Below are 12,647 nucleotides of genomic sequence, written 5' to 3' on the forward strand. Positions count from 1 at the left end.
TTTGGCACACCACAGTTCGCCACCGGTTCTATGTTCACGCCAGGATATATGAATCGTGTTGACGAGCGGCTTCTCCCCTCTTTCGACGGCCAGGAAGCATCCTACGTAAGTTTTAAAGACAATTTTAAAAAGCTTACTGTAGGACAGGACCCGTCGTATTTGCAGTTATTGTTGAGCAGTGAGAAGGTCTGTAAAAATAAAGAGCTGAGACTCCAATTAACTCAGATTCAATCGCATGAATCTCAGTTGGCTTACCTTGACTCGCTTTTCAAGTCTAAGACACGTCAAATGCTCTGCCTTTTCAACCAATGGGAGAAAAAGTCTAAGCCGTCGGACTCCAACCAGATTGTGACTGTGTTAGCAGAGTTCGGTGGTGCAGTTAGCCAGCTGGAGCAGCTGACTAAAGATGATGAAGATGATGAGGTTACCACCAGCCAGTGGTTGACCGTGATACTTCTGGAGATGTTATCCAAGAAGTTACCTCGAGACTTTCAAGACAAGCTTAATTTGGCATTGGGCTCAATGGACGTCCCAAATGTGCCAAAGTTGATGCAGATTATCGAGGAACAGAGGGGCGCTATTTTAATGCGGTGCTCAACTGATATGGACACCCCCTCCAAGAAGAAGGGTAATCCTGCGGCAGCAGCTACCGCCGTAGGTAAACCTGGTAAATCTAAGATGAAGCAGTCATGTTTTGTTAATGGCTGTAATGATATGCACTTACTTTACAAGTGCCCAAAATTTCATGACCTGTCAGTGCCAGACAGGAAGAGTTTTGTGGAGAGTGCTGGATGCTGTTGGCTTTGTTTGCAGAAAGGGCATAAATCTGTGGATTGCCCGAAGGCAGATGTAATAGGCGGATGCAAAGTGGACAATTGTGGTCAGACCCATAACAACCTTCTACATGAGAGTGTTGATATGGCTGCCGCCGTCTATGAAGCACATACTTCCCCTGAGGCGAACCTAATGTTAATGTTACAACAATTAGACGTCGTTGATATTAATCGCCAGAAGGTCCCAGTGTCCGCCATGTGGGACACTGGTTCAACTATCACAATGGTAACCCAGCCACTTGTTAATAAACTTCAGTTACCCTTTACTGGACGTTCAGCAAGAATTTCTCTAGCTGATGGTGAAGTTAAATGTCTCCCGACGGTCAAGCTATGTTTAGTTGATCGACACAAGAATTATCACATGTTAGAACCTGTGGTAGTGCCTCTCATTGGTCCTAAAGAGGCGATGTGCTCCATGAATCCTGTGGAGGCAGCTGTTTTGTTTGATATGAAACCTGAAGATTTTACTTTGGTTAATGGGCAGGTGGATTTGCTCATTGGGCACCTGCGCCCGTCGATGTTTCCCTACTCTGAACGCTCAGTAGGAGAAACCATGCTTTACTCCAGCCTGTTTGGATCTGGATATTTTGCTGTTAGTGCTAATGGATTAGCAAAGAGTAGGTATGTTGTCTGCTCAGATTTCGAGCTGGAAAGTGAAGCTATAGGGTTTTTAAAACCAGAAAGCTCAGATGTTCAGCCGCAGCCGACTGATGGTGCTGCTTGTGATGCTATTGATGAACCTGTTGGTTCTGCTTGTAACGCTGCTGATGAACCTTTTGGTTCTGCTAGTGCTGCAGCCGTTGACAACATGGCTACGGCGGGTGTTGCCGTGGCTATTACTGATAATGATGTTAGTTGTGCTGCAGTTAATCCTGATGATATTGGTAACGATACTGTAGCCGTTGATAACATTGTTACGGCGAGTGTTGAGCCGATGAATGATTCGGTTCCAGCCGGACAAGAGCCGACTGGAGTTTCGGTTCCGGCTGGACAAGAGCCGATCAGAGTTTCAGTTCCAGCTGGACAAGAGCCGACGGGAGTTTCGGTTCCAGCTGGGCAAGAGCCGATAAGAAATTTGGTCCCGGCCGGACAAGAGCCGACGGGAGTTTCGGTTCCGGCCGGACAAAAGCCGGTAGATGATTCTAAGTTTTATGACAGCCACACTTTTTCAATTACATACCTAGGTGCTGTTGAGAATCAAGAATCGACTTGGTTGCTGCCAAGCTTGCCGCCCGACACAGGGTAAGAGGCCTGCAATATGGCGGGTGTTGCCGCCAGAAAGTCATTGAAAATTTTCAAACCACACATATCTAATCTACAACATAAACTATTTATGTGTGAAAATGATCTTTAAAGAAAAAATATTACAAGTTATATGTTGAGCTTGTGAAAGGAACCTAAATCGGTTCTGTAAAGAATAAGTATTCATTATTCAACTAATTTTATTGTTCATACCTAAGCACAAAAATTCTACAAAACTGTTTAGACTTTTAAAGCAGATTTTAAAAGATTTTGTTTCTTTAAGTATGATTTTGAAAAGCAAAAGTTCGTGTGTATTAAATACCAAATGATTTTTGCAGATTTTAAATTGAGAAAAATAGATTTTTTTTTACAAATTATTTTTCGAGGTATTTTTTTTATGGTTCACGTTTGCTTAAAAAATGTTATTTCTCAGATTCTCATATGAAATAATGCATTAAAGTAAAGAACACAACATGTAATATTATTATGATAATGTTTAAAATATTCCTCATTATTATTTTAAAAGATTATCGCAAAAAATCAAGATATTTGTTTAAATTTGTAAGCAATTCAAAGATTTTCTTTCATTCCGGAGGCAGAGATTTTTAACAATTCATGTACAAAAGTTTTTCTTTCACTCCGGGAGCTGGGATTCCTATTAATCCACGCGTAAAGATTTTTTTCATTCCGAGAGCAGAGATTCGTAGTAATATACGTACCTAGCGATTTCGGACAATTTTAAACCTTGAGAAAATACTTTTAGCAATTATTTTCCTAGGTACATATATTTTTCGTTCATGTTTAAGCATTTATAATAATGAACACGATGTATGGTATTATTAAAATATTGATTATTATTCTATGTGAATGTCACAGAATTAATTTAAGATAAACTATGCATATTTTAAATTAACTCTACCTTCATTTTTATCGCATATATAAAAATTGAAGCAGTATTTTTTTTAAAAAAGAAATTACCCTTTTCTTAAGATTTATAAGTAACGCAAATTTTCATACAATTTCGTTTAAACTTTCAAATCGATGCAAGATTTTTTTCATTTGAAATGCAAACTTAAGTTTTTATACGTTTTCGCAAGTTCTTTCAATGATTTAAGTCTTTCCGAGACCTGGGATTTTTTTCGAGGAAAATTTCCTAGGTACCTATACAGATATAAACATTTTTATCCTTGTTGGATTGAAATTTGATATGATAAGAAATTAACAAAATGAGATTTTACATCATTTAAATATTTCTTTATGATTTATTACAATCACATAAATTATTTAATATTACATGCATATTAAAATTATTACTATTTACCTTTGAACTGATGTATCTAAAGAAAAAATGCAGATTTTTTTCACGATGAATTAAGTAGATTCTTTGATTTTCGTAGAATTTAGCTTAATAAGACCGCTTTACGACGTACCTAAGCTCTGTTTCCTCGGCCAGGCCCGACGCAAAACGGCAAAACTAAAGCATAAAATATTTATTTTTGATTAATTTGCTTTGATTGATGAATTTAAAAGTTTCGTTGAATTATTTCATGATTCTTTTTATTTTTGGTTTGAATTAAACATCACTAATTATGTTTGTTTCAGTTGATGCAGCCCTGCGCCAGAAATCCTGTTGGAAATTATGCAGTATCAAAAGATGTGATGGAAAGTCATAACGTCCGACAGGATAGCTGGAACAAGGCATTTATTAATATTTGATGGATGTTGTTAGTTTGTATCTTGAGGGATTCATTCTAACTGAGGCCCAAATTGCCTTTAATTATGACTGTATGAATATGTATATGTTGCTTTCTTCTTAAAACAGAGAGAAATTGAAGATTCAGCATTTTAGAAAAGTTCTTTTCTTACATTGAGCTTTTGTTTTATTTTAGTAAATTTAATTTGCATATTTCAATTGCAATTTTAATTTTACGCAATTCTGATTCACGAAGATTTAAAATTATGAAATTTTAATTTTCCGAAGTTTGATGATTTTTTTACAGTCATATTTTATTTAGATTTAAGTATCTATTTTATTAAAACATGTTTAGATTTAAGGATCTTACTTATCTTATCTGAAAAATGTTTAGATGTAAGCACAATTATTTTTCTGTCGGAGAAAAATACTAATTATTGAGAAGTTTTTATGCAAATTTACTTTTCTTTTCTAGCAAAAAGATTTAGTAGAAGAAATGTTATTATTTAATCTTTCTTTCTTTTGATGAAAAAGTTTGAGTTGATTATTTAATTATCGATGCGATTTTTAGTATAAAAATCATTTACCTATTTTATTATGTAGGTACCTAATATAAGTTTAGGTACTAATGATTATTAATTCATGTATTCGCAATTACATGGTCTGTAATTCTAATTTTATTTGAGATTATGAGGCCATGATATAATGAGATGTGTGAGTGGTAAATGTGCAATTCATGAATGTTGAATGCTTTTCCCATTCCTTATTCCTGTCCTTATGCGGTAGCTGAGGCGGTTTGAGTTGTTGTGGTATTCGTAAGTTTCCATAACCAAATTTAGGCCTTATGGCCATGACATTTTAAACTCTTGTAATTTATGCGTTATGAGATTGTGATCTCGTGGACACTGTCTGCACGTATATTGCAAAGATGAGGTATTGTGTTCGATTCCCAGTGAATAGACGGATGTGTGTCGGTATGTATTTCTTGTATTCCCCGGCAAGTTCGAACCCATTAATCCCTTTTTTCCTTACACCAGAATTCCCCAGAGAATGAGTGTGTTATGCGGCATTCCCAACTATCTCCGGGCGTGGCTTGTAAACGAACAAAAGAGACGCGCACTTTTCCTTTGATAAGTCCCACGTGAGGAGCTACGTGAATGAAAATAATGTATTGCTTGAATATACATGCGCTCTGATGTGTGGAAGATCTCAAATAAGCCTTCCTGCTTAGTTTGACATCATATGTGGTAAGAATTTATCTTTTAATTCTTGAAAATAAGCGTAGAATGGTACAATTTTATGAAGAAATTTAAATCATTAATTTTTCAACAAATAGACCATTTAACTGCTAAGTTTTGATATACGAATATTGACTTTTATGTTATTGATTATTTTATTCTAAAATTATCAATTTCTGATGCGATTTAATATGATTCGTGCCAATTTTAAGTTTTTAGAAAATTCATATTTTTTATTAAATTAAAATCACGCAACCTTGATGCTAAAAAATAATAACAATTAATTTTATGTAATTAATTCTTATATTTTTGTTTTAGACTTACTGTTTTCATGGTAATAAATACACATTCGTAAACTTCACTATGTTGGTCATTCGGAGGGCTTCGAGATAAGATTTCGAGAACGGCTAGGCATTGCGTTCCGAAACAGAGATATTTCTCCATCTTTCTCAGGGGAGGGTCAACCACCCAAAAGTCCATTTTCCATTGATTACAACCCCCTAATAGGATAACATTTTTATACAAGGAGGTGGGGGGGGGGGGTGAGTTGGTTGGAGGAGTGGTTAAAAGACCTAATTTTACGCTTTTGTTTTTATAATTCTTTTTTTACAACACATATGTTAATTTTTTGCATAAATATTTTATCTACATAATCTATCTTGCCACCATTTAGAAGCGTAGATGCTCTATGATTACGATATGTTCGAAAGTCTTTACGTCCATAACAAAAGTTATATTTATTCTTTTATTTTCATTTTTATTCTGAATTTTAGAAAAGTAAAAATTAATAAAAATTAATGTGTTGTACAAAAAACCGCTTTTTATCTAAGATTTTCTAATGTTTGTATTATAAGGAACAATGATTGTTTTTTTTTATTAACATGTTTATTCCTGTTATTGCTGCGCCACTTGTGAACATAATTATCCTTGTTAAAGGGCGAATATAGGTTGAATATAATATGGGCTCAAAAAAAACGTGCAATTCCATAGATTATAAGTAACTTTAAGATATTGACATATCCAAATGTATAAGTCTGTTATAGCTTAAAACCTGAACATTCTCAGGATAAATTTATGTAATAAGTGTGTTTCCCTAAGAACTCCAAACACCCTAGCATCACACAAGGCTTCGGTTTAAGGTTGAATTAAAAAGCTTTCGTTAAATGACAGTCGTAATAAAAGTGGAAACCAGTTATCAATCTATTTTTTTGTATTGTGGATTGTTTCTTCCTTGACAATATTCCCCAACAAAGTGTAAAGTATATGAATTTTATTTAAAAAAAAAACCTTTACAGGAGAAATTTTATTTCATGTAAGTATGAAAATTATATGGTAATTGTTATAATTAATTTAAAGAGGACAAAAATAATAGGTGAATAGTGTTTTTTTTCTTATATTTTTTTCTGGAGAAAATCTGGCGATCGGTGCGTTTGTGTGTGTGTGTTGAAAAATGCGTACTAGGGTAATTATATCATCAAGAATTAATCATTGATCTTTATACAGAAAAAAAAACTTTAAAACGTATTATTTACCCTAGTAATTACTCCGGACGCAAATTGACGCAAATTGACGCAAATTATTTTATGCTTTTTAAAAAATCAATAAAATAGTATATAATATAAAAAAAATAAACACTTTAATTATCAATTAAGATGCATGCCAATGTAATAATCAATTAAACTTAAGAAAACTAGTCAAAGAAAGTCTTGTAAAGGGGTAAAATAAACGATTTTGTTGACTTTCTCATTTATCATATGTTGAAGTAAAAGCAAAAATTGCAAAATCTACTTAAGGATTTTTTTGATTTTTTAGATTTAACATAGATATTTTAAAAGTATGTAATGGCACCTTTCATATAAGCTCATATCATATTAAAACTATATTCGCCCTTTAAAGTGATGAGTAATGAAAATTTTCTTGGACAAGATGATTAATACATTTTTCATTTTCTTTCCTTCTGCAACTTACAGTTGTTCTCTTTAAACAGCAATAATTTGAAAATAGCAGAAAATTTTAATTCTGTTTAATAAGTAGTTGCATGTATGTATGTGTGTCAAATAAGATAAAATTATGGGGGAGGTGAGGGGGTATTGTCCTTTTCGTGACGTCGCCTCTTAAGGGGCGTTTCATCGTATTTTCACTGTAGCTTTTGGTTATTTTGGTTAGGTGATTGTCCCGAATAATTAGGCAATTGGCCACGCAGGGTTAGAGCCCCTATAGGTATGAGAAAAGCTACTGTGAAAATACGACAAAACGCCCCTTAAGAGGCGATGTCACGAAAGGGACAATAGGGTTATGAAGAGATATCACTTATAGAGATTTTCTAAAAAGTAAAACCTAAATTACTCGCTGTTTTTGAGATCTTTTGCAAAGGGCAATCGAGCAAACATATCTTTTTATATTTGGGCATTTTTGTATGAGCATGCTCTTGACTGGTATTCAAGGTCATTTTTATTGTTGGTCTGTAAGAAGAGGAATTTATTATGAGTAATCCTTCATTTTTTTTTGGGGGGGGGGGGTGTGGTATATTTATAGAATTAGAATTATAGATATGTTTAATAGATAACTATACATGATTTGTCAGGTAGCTATTTCTGCACAGGATAGCCATAACAATTTATGTTTTTCATCTAAAATTAGTTGGTACTTCTTGTAAATTTCTAATAGTATAATTTTTCCTTTAATATCTTATTTTCGATGCTTTCCCTAAAGGTGCCATGCGAGAACAATAACTCTATTCTCAATATTACCTAACCTATTAAGAACTAATAAAGAAAAGATTAGCTTTAAAAAGATGTTATTTTGTTTGCTCTTTGATTGAACTGAAAGACAAACAAACAGCTATAAAAAGATGTAGAATTCCGACATTTTAAATCTTTTTACAATTAAACCAGGATAAAAAATTCCATAATAGCACAGGTTAACAAACCAAACAAAACGAAGGATGGCATGTTTTGCCAAAATATCCTGAATCATCCCCTAGACCAATACAGAGCTGCCTTTTAAAACCATGTGAATCTATAAGTCTCACCAAATTAAATACATGTACATTTACATTTACATGATGAAAGATAGTTCCATAATATTTTTGTGTATTGTTACAAGTTGTTAGCCAAGAAAAAGCAATAGTTTAAGCTCCTGTGGAGTTATTAGTTACATAGATTAATTATAAACATACGTGAGGATGTAAACAATTTTAATATTTTTTAAAAATCGCAGCTGATGTATAATTAGAATTTTCCAAACCTGTGTCCGTTTTTCTGTGACACACAGTACCTTTGAACTATGCTACTTTTATTATCTACAACTAGCGGCTTTGCCCCTAGCATCTAGTGACATTTGAATGAATAGAGTATAGCAGAAAAAAATAGCCTAAAACCATTCCAAGACTTGAATCTAAAAATTAAATAGCCTAAAACATCCCATTACCTATGTGAAGCTTCAATTAACTGGATAAACCAATCGGTTAAGTAGTAATTGAAATCTTAAGCTTTAGACAAAAAAATACTACTTTATGTAATAGGATTATTTTTTTCTGCTGTGCTACTTATGGAGTTAATTGTTTTTGTTAATCTTATTAACGTTTCTCTTTTTCCTGAATTTGTCGGCCTATTGTTTGGTATACAAATCTATTTCTGTGTCTTCTCTATGTTTTAAAGATGCCACAGTGTTTTCTATTGTATGTACTTGAAAAACAACAAATTTATATATAAAAATATCAAGAAATATATATTATTTAATATTTTTAAAGACTTAATAAGTGTGTAGCTTAACACTTTGTAACCCTTTTTACAAATCCCAGAAATTATATTTTTACAAAAATCAACTAAAATATTTAGGTTCTAAATTTTATATTTTAAGTTTTCTTTAATGTTAAAATATCTATTCATAAAGCTGTTGTGTTTACAGAGGTTATTTTTTGTTTAAAAAGATTTTTTTACTTGTTTTGTATTATGTAGACTCTTTTCAATATAATTTTTCAGCTGTTTTGTAATCTGACCTAGTGCTGTCGCCTAAGATTAATTTCATAGGTCAAGGTTCCATCTTTGGACAAAAAGGCATTTCTGCAATTCGAATACGACTATGTTGTGTCCATGTGTTCCAACCGGATCAACTGTTGAGCAAAAAATTAGTTTTTTTTTGACCGCAGATACGAACATGATATACAATAGAATTTCTGTTAGGAAAGGGGGTTTGATAACTATTTTTTAATTGCGCGACCTTTGTCTGTAAGTTATAAAATTCCTGATTGAAAATTTGCACCTGTTATTAATTCTAATCTTCTTAATAATATTGACATGCATTAGACCTTAGTAAAAGCTAGTTTAATGTCTTTTTTTGTGACACGTTTTGGGCCGAAACTCCAGTCATATCCTTGCAAAACTTGAAGACCCTCAGCAGATTTTTCTTTTAATGCAATATTCAATGAACATAAATTGAACTTGTGGTGAATATAAAATGGTTTTAAAATATTAACCACAAAAAAATCTGCAAAACAATAACAAAAATCTTCTAATTTTGCAACGATTAACTAAATATTATTTTCTGAAATTTTAACAATTTTAAAGCAGAAACTTTTCGACTGAGCAAAAGCAATTATTCACTTTATTAAAGTTAGTTAAAGGCTGATAGCTTTTATAGTTCAGGCATTTTTATTCATGCAAAAATTTTGATTCTTAAAGATAAAATACTTTTAAAAAGTCTTAAACATTTTTAATTCGCTTTTTTCATGTCTATGTCTATGATTTATATTTTTTAGTTATGAAGCTATTATATTATTCACTTTGTCTGTTCATCTCTAGGTCCGTAACATTAAGGGGGAAATATAATTTTTCTCGGCTTCTATTGAAGATAGATAGCTGGATTATTATGATTTGAATGTCGTCATGATTCAAAAGACTTAAGCCTTATTTTAAAAGGGTTTCGTGATCTTTGTTTTTGTAACTAAACGTTGTTCGTTTGTCCTTTACATGATTATTTTTGCTTTACTACTTACGGATGTTGTCATTCTTGCTTTTCTTTTAATACTTTAAATTAAAACCTAATAATTAAATATTAAATTTTATTATTAATCTTTAAAAAGAAACTAAATTGGTTATTAATCCCAAATTTGTATTTATCAAAACCTCAGAAATGTTGTAACATCCTTTTTAAGGATGTAGAAAAGGAAAAATTCTAACTGATACATTTTATAACTGGAAGGTTAAAAATGTTTTATTTAGTTTGGGAATTATACAACTTAAAGTAAATAAAAAAATATGTCAATTAAAGTATAAACAAGGATGACAACATCTATAAATACAGCACAAAAAATCATAGATTGAAATACAAATAAAACAATTTAAAGAGCAAATGTTAGATACTCATAAATCAAGAATAAACTTATTTATGAAAAATCAAGAAACTATTAACATGTTTTATCTTTATGACTGACAGACTGACGAACCAAGTAAATAATGTACTGGATGCTCATTGATGTAGGGAATCTTCACAAAAATAATTCTGTCATTTCAACCTTACGGGCTGACGGGCCGACATTGGCCTGATAAATTGAATTATAAAAATCAACAAAAAAATCAGGATTTTATACTATTAAATTGTTTTGAATAATAAAACAAACCAATATGAATTGTAATACAGCTAAGCTTTGAATCTTATTTTGCTGTTTTAAAATTGTTAATCAAAACCCACACTTTTAGGCTATGTTTGTTTGGTTTTATCCTTAGTTGAGTAATCGGTTGTTTTATAAAACAACTAAATTTTCAAAAATTATAATAGTTAAAAACATATCTAAAATCTTGAACCAGCTTATAGTGCCTAAAGAAAAATGACGTCATACAATACAAATGACCAATAATAGGCCAGTGTAAATTTTACCAATTGTCAATTGTATACTGGCCTATTATTTGTCATTTGTATTGTATGATGATTTTTTTATTAGAGTCTTACAAATTTTTACTCTTTTACTAACTATTGTATTATCATATTCTATCCTCAAATGAAATAAAATATATTTGCTGCAATTAAAGAACAGGGGGTAATAATGGGAGGGACATGCCTAACTCATCAAATCAATTTGGTTGGTGATTGACATCCAATTAGAGGGGGATAAGAGGGGCAGCCTTCCCTTTTCCTATTGAATGCTTTTTCTCAAACTTAAAATGAAACTAAATTCGATAGTCTTAGGTCATAGAGGTCTCATATCAAAATTAGATGCATAAATTTGTAGTTTAATAGTTCCTTAGCTGTTAAATTATCACGTTACTATAAAGATTTTTTGAAGAAAACAAATTATGTGTAAAAATATTAAAAGGCCTCAAATTTTAATATACTTTTTTTCGCGCATTTTTGTTGACTGCGCAAATCGCAAATATTTGAACTCTACCCATATTAGCATTGGACACATAAGAATTTGGAAAAAATATTCATTTTTTGGCCATTGACCTATCCCAGTTACACTGAAAGTGTATGCATAGTTTATTTGCAATAAAAACAAATTTTAGGGAATCGTGAAAGTGCAATGTCGAAATTTCTTCGTGTTTGTTTTACATTTTGCACTAATATGTTTATACTCAGAAAAAAAATCAATGATGAAAACATCCATAAAAATAAAGCTCAACTAATCAGTGAAATGTAGATACGTACATTATAATTGACGCTTTACCTTTGGAGCTAAGCATATAGAGATGCTACGCTTTTTCCATTTTGTCCAATCAAATTAATACTATCATTCTAACATGCCTAGATATACTATAGTGTTAACTAGCGGCTACGCTCCTAGAGTCCTTTAGGGGCATTTGAAGGAAAGGGTGAGGTTACCCTCAATTACCATAATTAGGGGGTTATTTTTATAGGGGCATGTTCTCTTGCTAGGGTAGTGGTACGGCTCCAAAAATATTTATAAAACCTCCCTAGACATATAAGAAGCTTCAATGTAAAGGAGAACTATATCGGTTCAGCGGTTAGTGATAACCTCCCGTGTGAAAGACAGACATCTTATTACTTTTATACTAGTAAAAAATATATTATTTCAGGTTCCTGGGAAGTGTAGCACAACAAACAAGCAAAACTGTAAACCAGTCCAAAGGTAATACGGGCGTTCAAATAAAGGAAAGGAGGGGACATTGGACTGTAAATTACACTTGTACCTTAAAGTCTTATTACTTATAAATCTTACCGTTGGTTTTAAAATTATGGGTTTCTTTATTGAATTGTGATCGGCAAGATCCCAACTAGTAGTGTCCAAACTTTTCAACAAGAAATTTTGATTAAGAGAAGCTCTAATTTTGTTTATCATCATTGGGGCAATGCTTTAATTTAATTCCTACTTTTGCATGATTAAACTGTTTTTAAGCAATTTTGAAAGTGATAAAAAAAATTTTCATCACATGTAGAATCATTTTTGAGCTAAAAATAAGATAATAACACATGGTCTGACCATCTGACAGACGGATAAATTGACAAATAGAAAAGCTTCGCTACTAAAAATACGGATAATTATCATACTGAACAATGACAATGTCTTTTTTGTCGTGTTGGTGAATTTTACATGGGTATTTGTTGTTGAAATATCTTAATTTAAAATCAATATCCTCATATTCCCAACAATTTATACGCGCTAGAAAAAAATGTATTAGGGGG

At 32.1% G+C, this 12,647-nt stretch overlaps 1 protein-coding gene across 1 annotated transcript in view; it reads left to right on the forward strand.

The window, feature by feature from the left end:
• LOC145319483 (uncharacterized) overlaps nt 1-12,647 on the forward strand; it is a 231,080-nt gene that overhangs the window by 154,605 nt on the left and 63,828 nt on the right. The window contains exon 15 of the mRNA XM_080161628.1: nt 12,041-12,093. Within this exon, the coding sequence (XP_080017754.1) occupies nt 12,041-12,093 (53 nt within the window). The remainder of the gene's footprint in view (nt 1-12,040; nt 12,094-12,647) is intronic.

Source organism: Acartia tonsa, chromosome 5 (genome assembly GCF_053477335.1).
Source record: "Acartia tonsa isolate MP-2025a chromosome 5, ASM5347733v1, whole genome shotgun sequence".
NCBI classification, from domain to species: Eukaryota; Metazoa; Arthropoda; class Copepoda; order Calanoida; family Acartiidae; genus Acartia; species Acartia tonsa.